At 36.1% G+C, this 26,899-nt stretch overlaps 1 protein-coding gene and 1 long non-coding RNA gene across 5 annotated transcripts in view; one reads left to right on the top strand and one right to left on the bottom strand.

Annotated features, from left to right (window-relative positions):
• Window positions 1-430: 430 nt before the first annotated feature.
• Window positions 431-14,297, bottom strand: LOC136828072 (uncharacterized). 3 transcript variants are annotated; one of them, XR_010849898.1, is made up of 5 exons: window positions 13,996-14,297; window positions 12,936-12,997; window positions 10,598-10,782; window positions 1,179-10,276; window positions 431-544 (listed from the first exon to the last, which is right to left on the bottom strand). It is a non-coding gene; the product is annotated as an uncharacterized lncRNA (long non-coding RNA). The 3 variants fall into 3 exon arrangements; XR_010849896.1 differs by having other exon boundaries at window positions 10,218-10,276; window positions 13,996-14,279; XR_010849897.1 differs by having other exon boundaries at window positions 10,218-10,276; window positions 13,932-14,015.
• A 1,543-nt stretch (window positions 14,298-15,840) lies between these two features.
• The window catches only part of Gyg (Glycogenin), a 67,360-nt gene continuing 56,301 nt past the window's right edge, over window positions 15,841-26,899 (top strand). Inside the window, exon 1 of one of the 2 annotated variants that reach the window (XM_067085793.1) lies at window positions 15,841-16,107. In XM_067085793.1, coding sequence (XP_066941894.1) covers window position 16,107 — 1 coding nt within the window. In that variant the 5' untranslated portion in view covers window positions 15,841-16,106. The remainder of the gene's footprint in view (window positions 16,108-26,899) is intronic. The other variant, XM_067085795.1, reaches the window with a different exon arrangement.

Here is a 26,899-nt window from a genome sequence, read left to right as displayed (position 1 = left end):
CCTCTAAGTCTTGTTCCATACATAATAATAATAATAATAATAATAATAATAATAATAATAATAATAATAATAATAACTGAATTTAGGCTAAACGCCAAGCAATGGGACCTATGAGGTCATTCAGCACTGAAACGGAAATTAAGAGCAAAACGGCACGAAAAGTGTAACAGGAGGAAAACCTCGCAGTTGCACTATGAATCAATTATTGTTAGGAGAAGGTGGAGAGTAAGATGGAAGAGAATATGAATGGAGGCACAGTAAATGGAATGAAGGGGGCTGCAGCTAAGGGCCGAAGGGAAGCTGCATTGAACCTTAAATACAGTGCTCGACGTGAGGTGCACTGACAGACTAACCCCAACGGAGGATGATAATAATAATATACACACACAATAATAATAATAATACCAGAATTTTTAGCAACTGCATACCTTTGTTTTCAGTGTCTACTCCTATGAAATACCACCCAAATGAAAGCTATTGAGTCTGCTCCCGTTTCCAAAGCCATTAATCCATGCTATCCATCAAAGTTTTATCTCCTAATGCGCTGCAAGAAAAACTTCTATACAGTATGTATATGGCATTGAACTTTATAACAAACAACAGCAAATGCATAATTAAACCCATATTTTGAAATGTTTTGCTTGTGACTGATTTGTTTGAAGTGAAAAAATATTTTTTGTCATCAGAAACAGATCCCAATAATAAACATAACTTTAAGGAATGAATTTCAAAACTTTTGCTGTACCTAACATATTTAGTTTGAACAATTTTATTGCTACAATTTATTAATGTAAACTCTTTTGCTGTACTTGAAATGCCATGTGTTCATTGTCAACATATTTGGTTTTTACCACTTCATTACTGCAATAGCTACTGTAACTTATTTATTAACGGTAAATCTTCCTTCAAGAAACTTGAAAGTTATCATGAGCAACTGTCCTGACAGCTTGAGATATGCATTCCTTGTCTTTACTTGTTGCACATCTTGCAGAAGTCAACATCCTACCTTTCAAATTTAAAACTGAATAATCAATTACTATCAAGTATCTACAATTGGATAAAACACACCTAACAAACGAAATACTCATTTTCACCAGACGTTGGAATTGCTAAAAACATACAGAGGATGAGTGATAATTTGTGAATGAATGTTTGCAGTGAATGTTTTTGAGGTGTACCTGAATGTGGTGTTGAAGGGAAGTCTTGATGCCTGAAAAGCATGATTGCTGGAACGTGTTTTTTGCCAGTTCATTTGAAATGGAGGGGCTACTGCACTGCTCACAGCTCATGGGGTGGTATTGAGAACTCTGCTTTAAGTTCTCTGGAATGGACCAGTTGGATTGTGCGACGTGTGTACCTGTCTTTGAAGACTAATTCATCAGCGTAACTTACATTATTGATGGTACAAGTACGTATCAAATCAGGGGTCTGAAATCCTCTGGCGGTAGCTGAAACTCTGGGTGAAAGCCATTTACCATATTGAAGATGTCACTTTTTTGGCAGTTTTCATGAGAAGTGTTTGCAAATGTAGGATATCAGTTGTGGTTACTGAGAAATGCTCTCAACAAATTAGATGACATCCAAAGGACTGACGAGTCTCAACTTGAAAAAAGTACTGTGTTACAGGGAAGCCAAATCAAAACAAGCATAGGGGGGAAAGTCTGTTACTTATGATATATAACTTTTGTACATCATATGCTAATCATCATATCCTGTTGCACTTGCAATAATTTTCTCCATTTAACAAAAAATATGCATGATGATAATCTGACATTAATGTAAATATGTATCTCTCAGGTTTATCAGAGGAGTTTTATGAACTGAAGAAGTTAGTTAGAATACAGAATTTAGGACAAAGGTCAGGCGCTGGAGGCTATGAGGTCATTCAGCACTGAAACGGAAGTTGACAGTAAAAAGGTTTGAAAGGTGTAATGAGGAAAACCTTGCAGTTGCACTATGAATCAACTGTTAGGAGAGGACGGAGAGTAAGATGGGAGAAAGAATATGAATGGAGGTACAGTAAATGGCATGAAAGGGATTGCAGCTAGGGGCTAAAGGCATGCTGCAAAGAACCTTAAGTAATGCCTTCAGTGCGCTGCATGAGGTGCACTGACGGTACTAACCAACAACTGTACGTTGCTAAAGAGCAAGAATGTGCTGAAATCCACTGAAAATTCTTGCTTCTACTTAAAAAATCTCTCACCTCTGAACGATTTAATGTACAGCAAGTCACATGGAATATACATCAAGTACTTTACCATAATGTTTAGCACCTATTTTTGGTACAGTGTAAGGACAACGTTTGTATTAAAGTACTGTAGTCTTACTTTGGTTGTACTGCTGTAGTTAAAGCAGGGTATACTGTATTTACATGTCTGATACAGTAAGTATGACTTTCCAAGGATTCTGGGTTCTTCCAGTAATAAATGCCATCTCTAAGAATGCTCAATCATAACTATAAAGTGCCCATGACTCTCTTTTTCTTGGGACAGTTTACATCTTTTATGCTCTTTAAATAGAATAAATTTTTATTCAGCGAGTGTGGGTGTCATGTTCCACAACTTACAAGTGCTTCTGCTCTCTAGACCCATTGTTTAAAACTACAAATACAGTAATTATGTTTTTACAGCAATGAAAATTATCAGGACATACTTATCAGTTACTATAAAGTTATGTCTCACTACCACAGTACTTTAAAAATATTCCACCTACATCAAATCTAAGGATACTTTCCTCTTTTGTATAAATGCTATATCAAGGCAAGGAAAAGTATGCAAAGTTGCATACAGTGATGTTTTTCCAACGATAAAATAATTTTTCCAAACACAATTCTATTGCTTTCCAGGAATTATTCCAAACTCTTCAAAACTACTATTAATATATTCTTCATATTTTGAATACTCTCTCTTTCTTAACTACTTTTAAGCAATCAATCTACTGTTGCTTTATTCTTCTTTCTACAGTGATTTGAAGTTCCCAGTCTAAAAGTAATTGTAAAGTTATATAAGGAACATAAAACACTACAAGCAGTAACAAATTTATTTTTCTGTAAATGACACAGGAGTAAAAATAACTAGAAAGAGAAGAGCTGCAGTATATATGAGAAGGCTATGGTGCACATCAATGTTCCATCAGAAGACAGCAATGACTTACAATAGGTGCATTAGGCTTCTTATACTTTCTGCAGCAAAAACATGAGCACTAACAAGGAAAATGAAAGCGATTTTGAAAATGTGTAACTTCAGAATATTAAGATTCATGTCTGGCGTATGTTGGGAAGGTTGTACGTATTTTGAATGAGGAATTGGCAGAGGCTGGAAAAAAGGCTGGGACCTCAAAGACTGAGGTGGTTTCAACAGGTGATGGAAAGGCATGTGTAACAGTTGGTGAAAAAAGCAGTAGATATGGAAGTAGCAGGATGTAGGGAAAAAGAAATATGTGAAGACCTATGCCTCATGGGAGTTCAGGCAAAGTACAGAAGACAGTAGACAGAACTCAATTCACATCTTACCCATGATGAAAAACGCTGATGTAAATAAGTTTGTGATCAAGATGATGATGACCAAAGGTCTAAATAAAAAGAATATGATTACAGAAATTTCATACGACATGACTTTCCCTAGAAGTTCAAAGCTTTGAGTAATACCAATTTTACTCTCATAGCTAAAGTCTAGTGCCATCTAGGAAACAACAGAATGTCTTTGTACCACCAACAACATGCCTGAAATTGTTAATCTTCATTCATTTAAAAACCACAACCACATAATTCCTTTTGTTCCATCCCAAAGAATACCACCAAAATTAGAGAAATTATTATACCACATATTTGTAGGTCTTGAGAAGGCATTTGACAAAGTATCAAGACAAGAAATTTGATGGTGTTATAAAAGCAGAGAATTACAGAATGAATAATTGAACAAGTGGTGGTACCATAAGCATGCCATAACATCGAAAGGGAAGACAATGGTATGTATATTAGGAGATCTTGAAACAAATACTCCATCATGGGTAAGCACTGAGTTTTAGGCCCCTAGGAGCTGTAACAAAGATGACCTGGTGTCAGCAGCAGAATAAAAGGACGAAGTCTTAGAAATGTCTATAAGATGAGATACAGTCATTGGCAAGGAAACAAACAAAAGCATCTAGTCAGGAAAGTGGTCATATGGATGCTGTAGGAATGATGAAAGAAAAAATGCAATGTTATGTATCAAACATTACAGATGGGGCATAAGCAAAATAAAAATGGAGGAAGTTACCTTTTACAACAAAATGCAGAGGGGCAGGTAATGGTGTGTGGAGTCAGGGCAAGCCTTGGGGTATGCAGAACATTTCTGCTACCTTGAAGCTGATATTGATGGAGCATGTAATGGCAATGAGAAACGACCAAATCATCAAAAAGTATAGTAGTAGATATGGAAGTACCAGGAGAGACCAATACCCAGATCACAAAGAATGGGTACGGATGAAAACCAAATGCACAAGACAGAAGAGTGCAAACAATTCATTACACTTATAAACTTATAATAAGAAAACATGGTGCACAATCATAAATGATGGTCATCATAATCTTGATTTGAATAAGCATTTTGCCCGATTAAGAGAATTTTTTTAATACTACATATGCCATTGTTCACTTTTCCAGTTTTCTTTTAAGGCTGCTGAAAAGTTGATCTTTAAGGCTTATGCTGCTAATATAAGTCCTATCCTGGTTCTCATGTCAACTGATTATCTGCTGCAACTATCATGAGGAGAACACAAACTTCTTCTCTTCATAAGTCTGTAGGTTGCTATTGCAATGTTACCTGTGTTGACATCTTTAGCAGTTATACCCAATTACCACACAGACTATCATTCATTCTTCTATTGCTTAGAGGTGCATTGTCCTTATCTCTGACTGTGACTATCATGCTCTCTTTCTTTTGAAGATATCTATTCATGGAATTAACCATGGCATGTAGTATAACCTGAGTATTGGGAGCATATTATGTCTCAACCTTGTGTATCTTTCTGGTTTTGGGAACCATCAGATTCTTTGTTTGCAGGTGAAGTATCAAACAGCATCTGAATCCTTCCCTCTATCATGTGTCCCTTTTCTTAGAAACTTTCCTTCTCAGTCAAGATGGCCTCAGCAACAATGATCCAGGCCATGAACCATATCATATCACTCATTTGGTCCTGGCTATGGCTCACGCTTTTTCTTCTCTGCTTGACCAGTTGCAGTCAGATCTGTCCTTACCATAACTCTTGGTTTTTTTTTTTCTCTGTTATGCTTTTCTAGTCATACTGTCTTTACTGCAGCCCCTATTTCCTTCATCTCAGAACTTCAACCTCAATTGTGTCATCATTGATCAGTACCTTTGTCTCCTCTATCTTTTGTCACAACCTTTGTATCTGTTCTCACTTTGTTTTTTCAATCATATTGGTCGTAACTATGATCCTTACCTCATCAGCTGTTTCTACCTCAACTGTACTGGTCTTAGTGACTCTTTTCTACATTTTCCTTATTCCTAGGGGCCAAGTTCTCATCTCCACATCTACTGGATGGCATCTTTGGTACAATAAAGAATTTCAAGTGATTCTACAAATATGTCAGTGCATAGCATATGCTACAGAAGCCATTACTGGTGTTAAACCTCTTCTGCTGTCAGTGTCAGTTGAGCCCATGACTCTGTCTCCACTTTGAAGGTATCTGTTTCATAGAAACCAGAGACTGTTGCTGAACTAAACTGTGCCTGAGTAGGCCCAATGCAAGAAGTTTTTCCCTACTCATATGAAAACAGATAAGATGACTCAGTATTGGTTCATGCACCCAAGCTCTCTAACTCAGATCTGAAAAGACTGAGCGCACCTAGATGTTATTTCCTTCACCTTCTGGCTGGCATAGGTCCTTTCTCAAAACTATCATAGTGCTCTCCTGACCAAACAAAACACTTAGCAGGTATCTTCCCCGGCATACTCCTTCCCCTTGCGAACAGAACAGCTAGAATCTACATCTGCCTTTGGGGAAGCCATGAATTTAATCTATAGTCTCATACTAGGGCACAAAAATTATAGCAATAACTTCAAACCCTGTTTCTGCAATGGTAACTTTGGAAGATAACACATCAAAAAATAATTTTCTATATGACAAAACTGATTTTTTCATACATATGAATCATTTATAAAAAGCATGAATGTGGGCTGCAGAGTATGACTGACAAGTTCATATGCAAAACATGAGTGATGGGTTTGTGGTGAAACAAATACAAATTATATTATAATTTGCAATGCAAAGCACTGTCTCCACTTCTGCTAAACGACAGACATGCCAATACCACCATAATAATAAGACAGCAGAAATCCAAATTAACTACAAATGAAATACTCTCAAACTGGGAGAGAAGTAATTTACAATATATTGTAATTATTAGAAAAGCAGAAGTGTTCATAACTTCTCCTGAAGACTAACCCAGAACCTCTAACAGATGCTCTCATGAGATGGAATGTCATCAACATTCCATCTCTTACATGATGGAATGTTGATGCCCTGAAACTGACAGGGGATGACCACACATCCATCTCACCAAGCATCCATCTTACCACCTTCAGGATAGTGCCATCCTTAACAATTATACAGAGGAATACAACACAGCAGTTGCCCTTGTTGCATTTAAAAATAATATCAACCAATGAATACTGTTAGGGAGGTAAAGTTCCTACCCACTTTTATAAGGAACTTTCAAAACTGTATGGCACCAACTCTGGTACCAGAAAATGCATTGCTGGCACTAGCCCTCTCCTCTTAGTCGACCGACCCAGGAGTTATACCAGAGTCTCCAGCAATCATATAAGGGCCTACTGGAAATTGCAACACACTGCTAGACTGTACACTGAGCTGGAGGCAGGTTCAAAGCATACTAACACCAGCCAATCAAAAATTGAGAAGCAGACACACACTACCAGCCAATCTATTTGAGGAGCACACCAAAATCACCTCTGTAATCCTTGCAATATGTACTGATACCAATGTAACCTTAACCTTAATGTCATTTCTCTGTGGCCACAAGTAGTTTATTCGGTTACTTCAAATTAAAGTAATAAGGCCACTGATTCATTTCTTGACTTACCAGTGAAAATTGGAGCAATATAAAGTTGAATAGGTTCAAGATTAAGGAAAAGATTAAAAATGTGACTTAAAAAGTGACACAGCTGGGGACAAAGGGACACTGCAAAGAAGCTTTTGTACCACCTATAGTGTGCCCCACAAGGAACAATATAAAGGAAACCTAAGCATGGATCATGAATAGATGCCTCTACAAGAACAGATTAAAAGTATGTGAGTATTTAAGATTCTTAAACTTTGTTTAAACATCCTTTGGTTAGTTTTTGTACCCTACAACCTGAAGAGAAAACTATAAGTTAGAAAAGACTTTATAAACTCAACATACAAGTCAGCTGTAATACCAATACTATTACCAAAACTAGGCAAAAATCAATTTGGACCAAGCCTCAGAGAACATAAATTTGAAAAGCAAGCCTCTGCAGAATGCAATATCCCTCCACAAAAAAAGATTTGTCCTTATTAATGATAAAGTTTAGATAATATTTATTAAATAACAGTTTTTTTAAACAGGTTCAATTGAAAATGATGGAGGAATCTGACAAAATTTCTTCAACTGATTTGTTTCCAAAACTTGACATTCATTGTTGATATTTTGGATATTCCCACAAAAATGTAAATGTCAGTGTTACCCTACAGTCAGTACATATAGGGACTGGATCAAATGGGCTATTCATAAAATATCAATGGGTCCAACAGAAGATAAAATCAACATACAGATGAATACTGAATATATATACAGTACATACACAGCAAAAAATGGCTCAGAAAACAGCACTTTAAAATAGAATTAAAACTTCTCTTGAACTTATGAACATTAGCATCAATAACACTTCCAGACAATCCCACTTTCACAGTCAATGACCTTTAGCACTAGGCAATGTGACACTTTGGAACCTCAAAAGAATATGGATGTTGGTGTTATGCAAAGTACTAGCGCGTGCTCCTTTTCAAAATGCAGACTGCTGGTGAAAGCAGAAGTTCCCTGTTAAAATATAGAGTTCATGGAATGTGGCCCAAAAACACATCCTCTGATGATGGTTTAAATTATGATTTCTACTCAGCACTTATACATAAAAAATAAAGACCCCATGAGGCTTCTGACATTCAGTGGATCCAATGTGCATGGGGCAATAACATATTCATTTCTGTCAATACAGAAAGGCTTATGAACAAGTACCCTTCCTGACATCATTAGATTACTTGCTCTAAACGATGTGATAAAGAAAGCTTTGAGTTGAATGTAGAGTAACATGTACCATAAGTATCATTCAATATTCAGAAAAATTAAGCAAGGTTGTCTATACAAAGCAAAACCATTTGGCAGTATGATATGGGCTAATTCAAAGTTATAGTTTTGCTGAAGTTAACCTGACACTCCATTTTAGGTCTCTAATGTGCTACCAGCAACTTCATTTCACATGATAAAAGTACCACATGACTACAAAAACAGCAACATTATCTGCACACTGTGTTACCTGTATTTATGATTTTTTTGTCAACAGTTATGTCCATAATAAGACTAAAAACAAGAAAGGCACTAGATCACTACTCAGTGGTACACCAGAAAGGATAGTTTAAGCCTCACAAAAGAAGTCTCTATTGTTAACTGAGTGCACGTCTCCCATGCGTAAAAGCAGCACCAATATCGATTTGAATTAATCCTGACTTATATTCATCATCAGGGCTGTCTAGGAGGTAGGATAACTAAGTTACCTGTTGTCATAATGGCTCTCTACATGCAAGATACACATTTCTAAAAGGGAGACCACTGTAGAGACTGAAACAGTAGGTAACTGTTAAAATCTGCCTTTACACACTCTTCAGATAAGGCACCATGTTTCATACCAGGATAAAAGCTACTTAGGTCATGAGAATGATAAAACTGGCTGAATTTGGAGAACTGACCACTGGCGTCTGTCTTAAATATATTGGGGAAGCCTGTCTAGATATACTCCACCCCAAATGTGTATGTTATCTAACGTACAGCCATTTCGATATCACTTAAACACAAAGTACATTTCGTAAGACAAGCCTCAAGATGACTGGTCCTGGAGGAATGGAATATCAAATGAAAACTATCAACTTCACTGACCTTACAAAGGAGCTAAGTTTTGTCCTTATAGTGTTGGTCGACAGTTTGGCATCGCTAGCTACTACAAAAAGAATAGCAGATGTCTCAGATCCAAACATGGAGGATTTTACCTTATCCTTCAAGGATGAAGCTGCTTTATTTGTTGAAAAACAAATATAAAAGAGAAAAAAACACTTATATGCACTTATGTGTAAACACAAGAATCAAAAACAACTGAAAGCTAGAAGACAAATGCACACATGGTACATATTTATCTAAAGCTTGTAAATAGCGTTGGCACCTCCAATCACAAAATACAGTAATCAAATGATCACTCCCTGAAAGTTGACAAACTTATGTTGACAAACCAACTTTGATAAAATAAGTAAGAAGAGAAGATACAGTGGAAAGCACTCACTTTTCCCACTTGGTAGCTTATATTTGTAATTACATTATAGGTGAATGCACACAAGTAGATATGTACATGCACCATGTAATTGTATAAAAATTTATACTTTACATATATAGTATGGTAAAGTACTAACATATTTTAAATTGGGAATGAATAGGTAAAAACAATCTATGCAGGCCAGGCCCTATAAGGCTTTTGAATTTTAACAAAGAGGACTGATTAAGTAATGCAATAATAACTGTGGTGCTTCCTTCCATATTCTCAGCTTATGATTATTATAAAAAAGTACCAGCAGTTTGATGTTAGTATTATAATATCTCTAGATACTCATAAGTTTCACTAAAGGATTTGTTCTCTAGTGAAAGATGAAAATTAACCAATGGTACAGCTATAGAAGCTGGATTGTTAGGTAGGAGGACGTCAGTAAAACTGCATGGTAGGTGAAATAGGGAAGTCCCTCTAACAAAGTCTGCTTTGCTAACTTGGGCTATTTCACTTTTATCAACCATTTTGGGGTGATTAAAATCTGAGGACTGTTTGTTGTATGGAAATCACAATTGTCAATCATGTAACATAATACTGGTCTGTGATAACTTTAACGTAACTTCTATTTCAGATCAAAGTGGACTTACCTTCAAGAGCTATCAGTGGGACATCAAGCCAACATTTTTCAGCAGATAACTTACTCCAGCTTGAAATAAAAGTTAAAGCAAATTAGATTTTCAATTGTCAGCGACAACTTCAAGCATGGTTTCCCTCCAAACACTTCAGCATTTTACTAGAGATCCTCTTATTTAGAAATGGGCAAAAGCTAACTGACACATAAGCACTATTATCAATTAAACTAACTTTTTACTGCCCTTGATAAACTGACAGACATTTGAGGAAACATGTCTACAGAACAATACAAACTTGTAATCAAACAAAACCTCTAAACACACTGGATAATACCAACACAATCATAATGATGATAAAATACATCTTATCAATGACTACAAAATACAAAGCTTACCATCCCCTGTACATCAATATAGGCTCGTTACGTGAATCACACATGTGGATCATTGAAAGAAGCACTTTTTCTCCAATATATTCAATAGATGATCCCAAGTACACTGAAGCAAGAGAGCCTACAGATCTCTATCCAATATCTTGAATCTGGGTCTTCAAGCAATGAAATGTCACCAACCTGGTCATCTGTAAGTTAAGACAATACAAAAGAAATTATCTTTCTAAAATGAATACAGTAGAAGAAATAACATATAGATGGTTTCTAGTTTTCTAGTATAATGATTAAGTAATTAGTGCCAACTAAAATACAAAGGGTAATTATTTCACTAAAAACTGACAACGGTATTCTGAAAAATTTACTTGAGAAAAGCAAGCCAGGCAAGAAAGGATTTAATTATACATACAATAGCTTCACAACAAGAATGACCATCAGTTCAAAATTTAAAAAAACAATTTTTATGTTTCATCTATACAAACTGTACCATATACCTTTATTCCTGCTTAAAGGTCCCACATCAAGTCATCAAAAGCAAAAGTATATTTTAAAGTTAGGAGGTGCTCTGTGTCTATCCTACCAGTAAACATTTCTCTTTGCTTAAGCAAAACTTCCTCACTACCAAAAATAATTCAAGTGTTAACATGGACTGCTAGGCTCTGCCATAAGGGTGTGTAATTTCATCTCAGATTTCAACTGTTTCTGTACTGCTAACCATTTCATTCATCTTTCACTGGTAAAATGTACTCTAAACCATTCCGGTCTCACTGAAGCTTACTATTTAATTTCCTAAATAATTTCTTAATACTAATCTCCTAATTTTTCCATTTGCTTTTATTTTCACTTTATTCATTAGTATTATCAACTAAAATTTTTCATGGTCTCTATAATACTATATGCTTAAATAAAGTATAAATATAAAGAATAAGTTAAAGATACAAAAAAAGGGTTGGGAAAAGCACATGTTATCCAAACAAAATGAATTCTGAAAATAAACACAAAATGTACTGTATTTACGAGACCTCTAATACAGTACAGTACCAGAAATAAGATTACTGTACAGTATCTGGTATTTATGACATTTGAGTACAGTACTTATTATGTATTAAGGATAGCAGTGGTGATAAAGGAGATTGTTAGGACACTAGAAGTAGGTCACCAGCCTTGACACCAAAGTTAACCAGAGGAAATGAGACTAACTTTGGTTCACAGACACAGTTAAACACAGACTTCAAATGATAAAATTCTGTACCCAATACAGCAATGCCACTTTGCAATGTTCATTATCCTTAGGATATCTCTTTGCTCTGTCTTTCTACCTAACAGAGAATTTTGTCATGCCTTTTATGGTAACATGCCACCAGTAAGTACTTCACAAGGTGCTTAGGTCAGATCATGATCTTTGGCTGCAAGATGAAGTAAGTGGCAAGATGTCAAAATATGCAAGAAAACATCACTGAGGTCTTTCTCTTTTACAGATTCATATACATTTATTAAATTTTTACATTCTCACAGGGCTTATTTACATGAATTCATCATTCTTGTTCATCTTATATGTCCCGGCCTTCAATACCAAAAGCCAGACTAATCTAGCCTTTGCTGGAAAGTTATAAGCCACAGATATCTAATATGGTTAGGGGTGCTCTGGTCACTACTATTGGTTTCAGCATTTTCCTCACACCTATAGTCACAAATATGGGGAGCCACAGTGAGAAACCTGAGTTTTGGGTGGGAAAAAACAAACACAAATTATTGTACTGTACTACAGGAGGGTAGAACATGCAAAAACAAAAAAAAAAATCCTGTGGATAGGTGGAGAAATATGCAATTTATTAGTGTTATCCTTAACAATCTCAAGAAGGAAAAAATGAAAAGCAAGGCTGTAGTAATGGTTATAACACAGATACAGCCTAACCTAACCTAATCTTGGGCTTCAAGCCTGGTAATCTTCACAGTTCCTCTAGATTCACCATTTTGCTACCCAAAACTTCTTACTTAGCTACCTTAACTTTTTTGGAAGGTCTTCTGTGCTTGAGAAGTCCAGTTAATTGAGTGTGGTTGCTTGGATGTTATTAAATAAGTCAGTATAGGAGGCCCACTTGTTGCAAGTTGACCTGTGGTTTTTGGACATTTTGCAGGACTACAAAATCATAATTATACAATATTTCCACATTTTAACAATTATTCTTCAGTTTTCTGGAACAATGTGAATGAGGTTTTTTCATATACTAGAACTTATATCTCAAGGACCAAAGGCTTTTGCAAAAAGATACATATATGTAGCTGAATGTGAACTTATAAAACTTTAATTATAAAGTTTTAAGTTTTGTTTGTTTCCACTTACGAGCCTTCAGAAATGACAGCCACCATGTTTCCGTGCAGCAAGGAATGCCAGGTCAGAGGAATCTGAAAATATGAATAAACTGGACAATGAAAAAATTCAAGTTTTATTTGGATAAAAAATAACAAATCTATTAGATATATACAAGATCACAAAAGTACTTAGCCAAATACATGTAAAAGAATAAATGGGGACTTCTGGGTCCTCCTTACATTAATTAATAAATACCTCACTTTGGATAATGTTCGTTTCCGGTCCAAACATCCCATCAAGTACTCTGTACTCTGTACCATCAAGTACTCTGGTCCTTGGTCATTCAGTTGTAAACTATTTAGTCCGTAACATCCAAAACAACATAAGACATTATGTTTATGGCATTTACCGTTATACTTCTGGAATTTACTGTCATTATTTTATGTTTTACGTACATACCCAAGAGGCTGGTACTAAACATGGTGCCCATTTTGCACGTAAACGTGCTTACGGCCTGAGGTTTGGGAAACTTTACAATGAATGATTTCCGGTTGAAATCTTGAATGGGAAAATTGAAAACAGCAAGAAAAATGTCGAAAAAATATGTCTGTCATGTGGAATTGGAGTTCGGACCAGAAACGCACTTTTACTTTCAATATAGAAAACATAAAGCAACCATCATCACATGACCACTGGCACTAGGCTATTTAGCCTCAATAATTTAATTCACAGTTAACAAGAAATTGCCGTAAGGGGACACTTTATAGATGATGGGAGCAGGCATCATTTCCTTTCCAAAGTGTCCTCATCAAGAAAATGTGATATATAGCTCAAAAGAAGACTGATTTAGGCTGAAAAATGTAGCCATTCTAGGTTACCTGTCGTACTCGAGTGACCACTGCTGATACCCAAAGACTACGTCTAACATACCTACACACATGGTACACCTTTGGGTAGGTTAGTTAAGGCGTGAGTATAAACTTATATTTAGGCTAAGGCCTAATAGAATGTGAAATTCCGACCTACACTTTGATTCATTCTTCAAATATGTCTTTTGGCAGGACTTTGGATAATTCAGAACATTGCTTACTTTTCCTACGAGTTGTAATTGTAGTAGCATTTGCAGTAGTTTTAGGAATGTCTCTTCTATAACGGCTCCCCGTTTCTGTCTCGTTCCAGAGCAAGTATTTGTTTGTGTAATTTCTTTATTGTTTCTTGTAGTTTCAGTACATTCCTTCTCATCTCAAATTCCATCTCTACACAAACATACAAATGAGAAATTTCTAAGAATTATTTCGTCCTTACATTCTTGATATGACAGTTGCATGAATCAGAATCTACTAAGCTGAGAAAGTAGGGAATGTAAATGTTCGTTTTATTCCTCCTTGTGTAAACAATTATTTTTTTTATATCATTTAGCTCTAACGTATTCAATCTGCCTCTTTTTACTTACATTTTGTGCTCATTTTGATTTTCCTATAGAGGATCACAAAGTTAGCATATTTCCTCTTTCCTCCCTACTTTTTTTATTGCTTCCCACTGAATTCTTACAGCTCCATCTTCCTTAGATGTGGATCTCCACCATTTTGATATATTCTGTTAATAATGAGCTTCTAATAAAGCTGTTTGTCCTTTTCTGACACTGACTTGCAAATATCTCAGATCGCAAGGTACATCGAACAGTATATACTGTCTATATCTGTAACTTTTATTTTTTGTTAAGTTAACGTTAAATGTCTATGACAGCCATAAATGTTAGCAATGCTGCACATCCTCCTCATCGTGATCTGCTACAACGTTTAAATATAATGAGTCTGCAATTTTTGCGAAAACAGATGAAGCACGGCAATAATTTGACCTTTATCTTAATATGGAGCTTTTGAACAACAAATGCCACATGGTGTTTACTTTAAAAATTACTATAAGCAAGACAGTACGGTAAGAATTTTTTTAATGTTTTCTTTTTTAACCATATAATGGACATTTTATGTCTCTCCCTTCGTATGTGGCGTATTATAATGTATTCAGGCTGGGCAATGTCAGTTGTTGCTGATGTTACTGCCAAATCTTAACTCTGTAATGCTGTCTCTCCTCCCCCCCACCAACCTCTCTCTCTCTCTCTCTCTCTCTCTCTCTCTCTCTCTCTCTCTCTCTCTCTCTCTCTCTCTCGTCCTCATATCTTTTTCCCACGTCAGGCTACGATTTTTCTACACAGAAGGCTATTTTGATTTCGGTTTCTAGTATATTTCAGTTGCAGAAATTTTATGTCAAGTCAAATCCATGGCTGACATGAACTTATGTACAACTAATTTTGAACAATATATTTACAATTATATTAACGTATCATTTGTTTACTATTAATTTTCTCTTGGGTTTCATTTTTTTGCTTAAAGAATACTCTTACTGAAATGTTATTGGGTATCATTTCATTTTTGGTTATTTCAGTTTAGTGTATGCTCCCCCCACCTCTCTCTCTCTCTCTCTCTCTCTCTCTCTCTCTCTCTCTCTCTCTCTCTCTCTCTCTCTCTCTCTCTCTCTCTCTCTCTCTCTCCATGTTTATGTGAATAAGATGGGAGGAGTCCTTCATCAGCGTATTAGAAACTTGATATGTGCAAGGTAATCAAACGATTTTGCATACAGTCCTTGTGCGAACGTTATTGACACAGCTATTTATCTGGAAAATTCTGCTTTCCGAATTTCCGGCAATGTTAGTTTAAAATCCCCCTCATACATTCATATTTTCAAAGTACACACTAAAACGTGGAACTGACACTTCTAAAGTAGTTTTGTCCAAACTTGGTGTACTTCATATTCCTGTGCCAGCGGGCAGGTTGGTATGTTCAGCATCGAAATCCTGAATCGACTGTGTCATCAGAGTATCTTCAAGCATTTTTTTTTTTTTTAGAAACTTCACACAAACATTCTTCCAGTAATTTTTTTTATTGGGCTATTTTATTGCTTGGTATAAAGATATCACTTTCGCCCCACGATCATTCAACATCCAAAACGTACAGCAAAAACAAGTAGAAAATAATTTTATTTGACTAAAGTTTACGTTTTAAACCAGAAACAAACGTGATGACGTAGCACGGGAACCCTCCCTCCCTCCCTCCCTGTTACCCTGTAGACGACTCGAGACTGCTGGGATCAACTCAAGGTCAAATACGTCAAATTGGTGCTCTTACCGGAATACCTCTGAAGAGTGAGTGTCAATTCTGTTGTAATTTTTGTTTGGTATCATTATTTACTTATTAATGTTTGAGATGGTTCTCATTGCCGGTGATGAGCCGGGCGGCCACAGATGACATTTATTGTATATATTGGAAATGGGCTTTTAATAGTAAGGTGGGCTGCTGTTCGGCCTTATGGGAGCCTAGGCCTATAGGTCTTTACACAACACGAGTAGAATAGGCCTCAGAAAAGTAAAGTATTTCCAAATAATAGGCCTTTAATGGTCTGCAATTTTGGTTTTTCTCTTGCTAGGCCAGTAGGTTAATAAATAGGCTAGGGAAAGTTAGTGGTATGCCAAACTTTTCCCATAGCTGACCCTATAGGCCTAGGATAGGCCTGTAGTCATTTGAAGTAAAAGGAAGAGTTTTTAAGCTTTTGAAGTTTTGAAATTTTACGATGTTAATGGGATCCTCGCAAATTTGGTAGGCCTAGGCCTACACTTACATTGTAAATGTTAATGTTAAAATCTACTAAAAAAAATTCTCAGCTTATTAGTCTATCGTGGGAAAGGGGTGTCTTGTAGGGGGGGCGGGTGGGGGAGAAACTACGGTAGATAATTATGTAACCTATTTAACCTAACCCCATTTTGGATGCCAGGTGCTGGTGAAGAGGAGGGAGGGGCCATTACGGGACTTAAGACCCACTAACTTTAGCTAACCTGAAAGATATGATTTCTCAGTAATGTAATAAGTATAAAAAAATTATTCTCAGGAAGTAAATTTCAGACCTGTTTAGAAATCACATGAAAATTGTTAGAAATCCACATTTCACAATTTTCGGAAATTGTGATATTGAAACATCATGATGGGCCTAGCTCGCTGAAGAACGAATGATATGACAGTAGTAGCCTGTTGAAAATGAATGTTCGAGAACACATGGCGTAAAGGATGGAATATCCTATCGGTACAGGCAAAAAGTGCTATAGGCTAATCAAACAGAATCACCATTAAAAAAGGGGAGATTATAAATTTTATACTCTTTTGTAGTATGTCTCTTATTACTGTACAATACTTACTTCCTAGTTCTTTTTTTTTTTATAGTGAAGATGCTTTGAATATAATGGAAAAGGTTATAAAACGTGCTTTGCTGTCATAAGAAAACCCTGTGGAATAGTATATAAATACTGCTAGGATACAGAAGGTACTCTAGCCTAGCTGTTCCAGGAGTTTGTTGATATTGTATAATTTTAATTTATATTAATTTTGTGCATTTTTTTGGGGTAATTTTTCGGAAGACTCCAGCCAGCCATTTCCAAAGCAGGGTTAGTTAGCTATTTTTGTATGAAAAACTATTTTGGATTTTTCATGCAAAAATGGTTGGTGGAAATGATATAGGTAGTAAAAGAAACTGTAACACAACCTAACAAACTTAGGGGTGTTTAATGTTACACTTGCTGTATTAGGTTATGGAGGGGGTTGGTATTGTCTTACCCTTCCGATTTTTTCTGCTATTAGCATTTTATGGTTGTTGTATTGAGAAGAAATTTTTTGTTTGATGTGATTTACCCAAGAAAAAATATATAAATTATAAAGCCGGTGGCTGAGTCTAACTAAAAATGAACCTTTTTTTATCAAAACAAACTGTGCGAATTTGTAAGGTACTACAATATAGCCTAGTTTGCTTGGAAGGTTAGTCACCTTTGCTGTTAGGGCTAGTCACCTTTGGTTGTTAGGGCTAACCTACCCTTCAGAGGATAGACTGGATGCTGCAAGAGTTGACAAACAGCGCATCCAAAAGTCATTCTTGGAAGGCAACAAGCTAATGCTAGGATTTTACACTGAATGGACCTGGTGTATAGCTTAGGTTAGTATACTACTGGTATTGGCCATTCAGAGGGTTGAAAAGCATTCCCAACATGTAAATTTGGGAGTGTCAGCATTTACCATACTCATTGATGTTGAAAGATGGGCACTGTAGGTCGAGTTGCTTTTTTCCGTTCTAAATTTTACTTCAGGCATCATTACAGGATGTAAGGTTAGGTCAGGTTATTGTGTTCATGAATCATTCATTGTCGAAAATAGCAAGGCAGTTTCATGTTACAAGTAAAAGTGGCACTTATTCTAGAATTTCTGGAGGAAAAATTCTGTTTTACATAATATAATTATATTAATATGTACATTTGACTGGTTATTCCATAGCCATAATCATCAAACATGCTACAGCATGTGACATGTATTGGTATAGCAATCCCTATTTTGTATATAGTTATTACTTTATAGATGTATATTTTTCATCATACTATTACTTTATGTATCAAGAAACCTTGTCCCAGTAAATTGTAGCAAGTACCTATGGTATATATCAAGGGCTGAAAAGTATGGTCTACAAAAAGTCAGATAGCTCTGTAAGACGAATTTTTATCTTTGCAATGTGCATTAATTACTGTATATAAATTTTAAAGATTCTGGTCTTGCATAGTAATTTATTGCCATGATATAGGAGGATGAAAACATTTAATGCCTGATTTCCCACATACAGGAAATGCAACTTTGTGTGTGGCGTGATGCAGAACCAGTGTTGATGTGTGACAGTCATAATTTTTTGTTTCTTGCAAAGGCTAGTTGGATGGCAATCCAAATAACCTTCACCTAGTTCAAGTCCACATAGGATTAGATACAGGTCACAATCTGTGGAATTAGAATTGTGTGGACTTCAGTACTTGACTCAATAGGCTCTCTCATTTTGACCAACCTAGCATAAGTGTTTTGGCAAAGGTTGTACTTTTCATAAATTTCCTATATCTTTGGCTCAGTCTTCACCCTGTCAGAACAGGCAGTTGAAGCAGAATCAACAAAACAGATTTTTGTTTTTGTTTTGGACAGATTTTTTATTATTATTATTGATTTAAAATCAACCATGTCCATAATTGCCAACATCATTGGAGATATGGAACATTGAAGATGACAGAATAATTTCATGCTTTATAGGTTGGTATGGGTTTATAGATCTGTTGCTCCTTTTATTGTTGAAATCTTTTCATTTTCCAATTGGGTGTAGTCTGTAGTGTGCTATTTTGATATTTTATATGATCTGTCACTGTTGTTGCTGGATCTTGATTACTTGCTTCTTATTTTATCATACCAATTTAAGAATGAACATGTACAGAACTAGTGATTTAAGGAGCTTGTTTACTTCCACGAAAGACAAAGTTGTTGCTTTCATGTATCCTACGAGTTCTGGGAAAGTGAGGTCAGCTCTCTGGCATGATAAACTGGTCATGGACCTTGGAATTAAAGATTGTCTGAAGCCTGATGATTGGGGACAGGGCGTCAGCTTGACGCATGGTGCCAGGTTCCTTTGTTATCATATGCATTGTATCTGTTTTGTCAGCTGGTGTGTACATATTTAATTGTGTTGTTTTTCATACTTTTCTGTGTTTGTTCTTTTCATGTTTTACTCTAGCTGCACTTTTGATGACATTGTGTCTGTATTTTGATATGCAGTGTAGGCATTGTCATCACTTGAAGCTTTTTTAACAAATACATGTACGTATTGTGGAGTGCTTTATGTGTATGAGTCCATATAAGAATAATGCACTGTAATGTGGTACTATCATATCAAGAAATTCTGACTCATTTTAGTGGCATAATATATCTTGTGTAGTACCTAAGCTGAAATCTACATCGATCTGTCATGGACCTGACAGTTAATAATGTCAGGTTTTCCTATGTTGGGTAAGATGTGAGTGGATGAGTTCTCACCTCTTTTGTGTATCACTGAACTCTGGGCCTTCACATTGGCCATCTTTATCTACTTCTTAGCTGACTGACAATTATTTCCTTCGCGCATCACATGCTTAAATCATCTTGGTTTCTGGACAACATTTATATATATTTGAGGCATTAAAATGGAGTGGTAAGCAGGGGTAAGCTGTACTATCTCAAGGACCCGCCTGAATATGTATGCGTTTGTTCCTAAGTGATTAAGCAGCTTTTAAGTTGTGTTGCCATCTTTGCTAATCCTTTTACCACGTCATCTCAAGTAAGAAAATATAAAGACAATATGATGATGTTGCAATGGCACACAAAGGGATGTCCAAAATGAGTAAATTATATCAATGTTATTCTGAGAAATATTCTGTTATAATTTTAATTACACACACACAAAGAGAGAGAGAGAGAGAGAGAGAGAGAGAGAGAGAGAGAGAGAAAATAAACTCAATTGGGAAAGAAAATTAATAATAACGAACATTATTAATAGTAAAGGATAAGATTAGATGGATAATATCAAGCAATAGAAGAATATAGCATCTTAAAGTAGAGTATTAACAAACATCACATTGACAAAAATGCAAACATTTTATGAAGACTGGGCTTAGGCCAGGTTAATGGCTTAGGGCCTTCAGTGAGTTCATCACTTCCTCACACCTACAAGTGTCAACCCTCTTTATTGTATATATATATATATATATATATATATATATTAAATATATATAGTATACAGTATGAAAATAGATGATTGTTTATGAGAGCTGAGTGTTAATATATCATTTGAGAGTTATAGAAGATATGTTGTACATTTGTGGAGTTTAATATTAGTTATAAATAAAACTCACACTTGTATGACTTCGATATATTTGTAAGTGCTTGAGCAAAAGGAATCCACTCTATTCGCAGTTTACGTGTTTCTTTTATGTTTCAAAGAAACTGGACCAGCAGTTCTTAAATAAATTGATGCTAATGATCGTGCTTAGCGATGACATACAGTGCACCAAGGTTGTGTGCGTTAGAACTTTTCATCTTTTTTTTTTTTTTTTTTAAATATACCTTTGATGTGATCTCTTTTGGCGTCAGTGTTATCATTTATTTGCTTCCCGGGTAAAATATATACGGTTGGTATAAGTAAACAGTCATGTTATGATGGCTTCATGGGAAAAAAGTAATCCTTGGATCGTCAGGTTTTGGTATCTCATATTAGTAGTAGAAGACAGTCGACTGGCGCCAGACGGGAACGCTGTAAGGCACAGAAAACGCCTGCAAGTACAATCCCCCATCCCCCGCCCCAACCATAGCAATCCCTCCACCGACTCATCGAGCCACTTGCCATGCCCCCAACCAGGACTCTTGTTCTTCCAACCGGTGCTGCTGTTTCTCTCTATCTCTTTCACGCCATTCGCTTTTCCCCTCCCGGTTACGTAACCAGACTCTTACAGTAACTGCACTTGGCTTTTATCTCTGTATAGCCATGTTGGCACGCCTGTTCTATCAGTGAGAAGACATTTAAATTGAAGTTTGTTATAACCTTATCGTTGGTCGTACAACGCGTGGCATCTGGCTTTATAGTAAAAGCTTTTTCTGACTCTTCTCTCTCTCTCTCTCTCTCTCTCTCTCTCTCTCTCTCTCTCTCTCTCTCTCACACACACACACACACACAGACATATAAACACTTGACCAGATCTTGATTGGATTTTGGGTACACCCTCAAGGTGACACTGAGTTGAGACTAAAATGCCAATAATTTATTAGTATTGGCGATACAGTGCCAGTTTGCGGGTGTTGGTAAGTCGTTTTAACTGCTGGCCACTTATATCCACGTGTCTGTACCTCCCCAGGCAGTGGGAGTAGTTGATGTAATGCTGAATTATTGGGGAAGGTCAACAAGGCTTGCTTGCTTCAGTTGCTTGGCCCTTACTGTTGCTAACCAAACGCTTCCTACCAGGCAGGAGTGGCGCTTGTCCGTTCAGACTAAATTTGGCTTTCACTTGTTGACGCAGATGTGTCGTATCAGAGTCGAAGGACACGTCAAGGAAGGCAGTGGCCATACGCACTCTTACATGCGCATGCGTAGTATACCGTACAGTATTCAAAACGTTTATGCAATCAGGTGACGGAATGAAAAATTAAGTGATTTTATCAGTCTAAATCAGTCCGCGACCTAGAATACGCTAGAGATTCCTAGTTTACTTATATTTGTGTTAAGTATCATATAGGTTTATTGATCGTGATTAAATTATATTTTCAGCCAGCTTAGCATTGTATTAATTTGTAATGAATGTCTTTACATCCATTCCACGTTGTCAGGTTGATGGGCTGCAGCGGATGATCTGCTAAAATATATACCGTTGGTCTTTTGATCAGCAACGTCAGCAACGTTGACTCGTATCATTCCTTGGATGAGGACCACCAAAATGAGCAACCTCTTATATATATATTTATATATATATAGGTAGGTTATATATATATATATATATATATATATATATTATATATATATATATATATATATATACACTATATATATGTGTGTGTGCGTGTGTTTATTTTGTTCCCCTCTGACCTCACTTTTTTATGCCGAATATTCAGGGAATTAGGTTATGTTGGGTAAGGGGGGGATGCATTTAGAATTTCCCTCATTGCTAAAGAATATCAGGTGTCTGCAATTTTATATAACTGCACCACGTATATTTTCAGCCGCCCCCGGTTTCGCCTGATCCTATTACTTCCTTGTATGATCTCTCTCTCTCTCTCTCTCTCTCTCTCTACGAACAGTGCAACTACTATTTCCCCTCCTTTCTATTTTTCGTTATATTTTAATCCGGATCCGAACTACCGGTAAAATCAAGCCAATTGGTCCCTGCCCAGGTTCCTTTAATCTATAGACCTTGCCAGGTTCACCCTACCCCGAAAATTTGAAGGTGATCCATATAGGTTTTTGCACAACACAAGTCATTCATCCGTATTCAACCATATGTAACAAAACATTTATTGTATTCCCTTGTAGGATTTCATACTGTAGAATCAGAAAATTTGACAGACCTGTATAAAGATTTATTGTCTTTTGATTGATTCTCAAATCACCACGAAGTTCAGACTGATGGGTCTTACTAAGATTTAAGAGAAATGCACCTCCTTAAGGTGAATCCGTTTTTCCCGTTGTATCCTTATAGTATGTTTGATTATCGACAAATATTGCTGAACTGTTATTTGCGGCCTGGCTGGCCTATTGCGAAATTCTTTAGAAACCCCATTAAAGCATATGGAGAAAAATAGAAAAAAAATTTTGGCATCAGAGAACATTTTGTTCTCTTGAATAAATATCCAAATCTAAAATCACAGGCAATATATATATTTGTGATTTTTTTTTTTACATCAGAGGACATTTTGTTCTCTTGAATTAATATCCAAATTCAAATCCCCGGCAATTTTTATTGGTGATTTTTTTTTAAGATAATGCAGGAACATGAGGAATAAAATTCAAGTTTTCCCGATTGAGACCTGACACCCAGCTTGATTTGGGCTGCAATGTCCGTTAAGGTTTTTCGGCAAAAAACTATTTTTTTTATTGAAAGATTGACATATATAAGAATTTGTTAGATCTGGAGTAGTTTAAAAACTCGAAAGGTTTGCGGTAGTAAGAGAAGAATTATAGCCGAACTGGGAGATTTGTTGATATTATAATTTTGTGTGTGGTGTGATACTTAATTTGGCCTGTAATGTCCGTAGTTACGGTTTTTCATTGTAAGACGTGATTTTTTTTTTACTGAAAGATTAAATGAAGGTTATATGAATTGGAAGATCTGAAGTAGTTTAAAAATTCTGAAGGGGTATGGTGGTTGGGGAAGAACTATCACCGAACAGAGCAATTAATTATTATAATTTTTCATGTGGGGTGTATGATACTGAGATGGGCATTTTTTTTTTTTGGCGAAGTTGATCAGGCAGCATTATTGAATTTTTTAAATGAGGGTGATCGGGCAGCGTTCCAACGTGGGATAAAGTGCTAGGCCGGACATCCTATTCTTGGTGGATTTGTGGCTAGGCCCGAGATCGACCATTTGAAAGAGGTATACCGTTTATGACATTTTCTTTTACAGACTGTCACCAGAATTGTATTGATATTAGGTTAGCTCACAGTTGCTTATCATTGAACGTTTCCTAAAATTTAGTTCGTAAACTGTGGTAAAAAAATAAAACTAGTTTGGAAAAGTGGTTATACAATGTCCGTGATGATGTTAATGATAATAGTCATGATAATAATAAATTTATATGGTCTGTTATTTATTGTTAGCATTTGTTATTTGTTAAATTTACTGGCATAAACTAAACATTGCCCGAGATTTTGTACAAAAAATACACGTTTGATATTTTTCTTACATATTTGGAAAGGGTTTTCTTCCCTAACTGTTTATAGAATGTTTCGATGCTTATTACTTGACATTTTCTTCTTCTTATTTCTCTGTTTTTTAGTTCTTTAGTTTATTTCTTTCCTGTTTCTCATTTCCCTTTTCCTTTACAATTACTTTCCAAGAGTTTCTCTTATTCTATTATTCTCTTCTTCATTTACGCTTATTTACTTTGATACATCACACTTAATTTAGTTATACTCTCCATTAGATTTTGCATAAGTTTGTCACGCAGTTCCAAAGTACGCCATTTATTCCCAACACGCATTTGCCGTGTACACTCACGCACTCATCATATATCACATATATACTTTACCTATACTTGCCATTAACGTTTCTGAAGTCTGTCATACAATTCCTAAAATACCCCATTTATTCCCAACGCTGATTTTTCCTGTACACCGCATTGACTCGATCAACATACTCGTCGCTCTTCAGATCACTCTCATTCACTTCTCGCTCACTTGCCCTTGGGGATCAAGTGGGAAGGTTGTTCGGTCCGCGTTCTTTCACTCATTATGTAATGGCTAGTGTGATCTTTGTAATCCCCCCAAATCGCAGTACTTCTTACCCTCCTAATTCCTTCATGACCGAATGGTGCGACTATTGGCATTATCAGATTAATTTTTTTTTTTTTTAACAGGCGTGTGGTGGAATCTTATTTTTATTTTATACGATTAGCTAAAAGGTATTTATTTCGTCTTAGATTACATTGAAGAAGTATATTAATCAATGAGTACATTGTATTGTATACGTTTTTTTTTTCTTGTTGGAGCCATCATGATAACGTGAAGATTAGATTAATCAGATAAATATGGGTGATATGTACTTTATATATATATATATATATATATATATATATATATATATATATATATGTGTGTGTGTGTATATATGTGTGTGCATGTGTGTGTGTGTTGTGTGTATTTGTGTGTATTAACTTTCATTGAGTCATTGTTTGTCCGCTAATCAGATAGTATTCCAACAAAGTATAAACGTTAATGTAGGTTGTAGTAGTAGAAGTAGCAGCTGTTATTGTTATTAGTAGATAGGTTCACTGGGCTAGAATCAGAATTATTAGCCCTAGTAAGGATGACCGGTAGTAGTAGTAGTAGTAGTAGTAGGTAAATGGCAGAGAATGGTGGTGCCTATAGGAATGCCCCTCATATATTGAGACTCGAGATGTCATATTATGTAGCCTTCAGATTAGCATATATAGGAAATTTAGTGTGAAGAATCTCTCTCTCTCTCTCTCTCTCTCTCTCTCTCTCTCTCTCTCTCTCTCTCTCTCTCACCAATGCGTAGCCAAGTGACTGAAGCATCCCATCATCCCCTAGTAGATATGACTGACTATTATTTAGTGCCCGGGTCACGTGTTGAGTTCACCGTGACCTCGGGTGTTGCTAAGGTCGCTCTGACACAAGACGCGTCTCGTTAAAATAAAATTATCATAGAAAATGAGTGATACCGCAATATATATATATATATATATATATATATATATATATATATATATATATGTGTGTGTGTGTGTGTGTGTGTGTGTGTGTGTGTGTGTGTGTGTGTGTTTGTGTGTGTGTGTATAGTATTTGATAGTTTTGTTACTAATTCACACGTGACACTTCGTTCTCTTCAATATTAATTTCAAATATTCCCTTGGGAATAACTTACACTAAGGGAGGTATGTTATTGAAGCTACCCTTGCCTAGATTCTACCCCTATACGTGTAGGAATTGTATATTTGATAAGCGCACTTCTCCTAGCCAGGATTCGAATCTGTTCCTCAGAGATAAGCACAGGTTCGAATCTTAGCTAGGATAGATAATTTTGGTTGTAATTTATTAAATGTATATAATCCCTTTTGAGCGTAAGTTATTTCCAAGATAAAATAGATTCAATATCCTCGCCATAGGCGGCTAGTGTCGTCAGTGCGCCTCATGCGTTGCACTGTAGACATTACTTAAGGTTCTTTGCAGCGTGCCTTCGGCCTCTAGCTGCAACCCCTTTTGTTCGTTTTACTGTACCTCCTTTCATATTCTCTTCCATCTTACTTTCCACCCTCTCCTAACAATTGATTCATAGTGCAACTGCGAGGTTTCCTCCTGTTACACCTTTCAAACCTTTTACTGTCAGTTTTCGTTTCAGCGCTGAATGACCTCATAGGGGTAGTGCTTGGCCTTTGGCCTGAATTCTATGTTCAATTCAAGGCGTATCGTGGCCAGGAGAGATGTACTTATCAGATAAGATTCCTTTTGGGTATAAGTGAATCCCAAGGTAAGGGGAATCCGAAATCAAAGTATATCTTTCCCAATTCATCTTTCTTTGAATCTGTCCTGTAACGCCTTCCACCCTTCGTCTCTTTCCGCTAGACACTTCCAAATGCAACACCCTGTGCATCAGCCTATCGTATTCCATTCTCAACGCTTGACCAAACCATCTCAAAATGTGCTGATTTATACATTCATCTAGACTAACCTTTTTCTTACATGTGTATTTGTACATTTTTTAGTTATTCGATGCATACTACATTCAAAATGCGCAAGCAGTACGTAGAATAAGAAGGGCCGCTTTGGTTTCCAGTGAAGAAAATTTAACAAATGAAAAGATCTTTGGTCCAGTTCTCTGCGTAGAAGTGTCAGTG

This window comes from Macrobrachium rosenbergii, chromosome 42 (genome assembly GCF_040412425.1).
Source record: "Macrobrachium rosenbergii isolate ZJJX-2024 chromosome 42, ASM4041242v1, whole genome shotgun sequence".
NCBI lineage: Eukaryota > Metazoa > Arthropoda > Malacostraca > Decapoda > Palaemonidae > Macrobrachium > Macrobrachium rosenbergii.
This window is presented reverse-complemented; position numbering and strand designations above follow the sequence as displayed.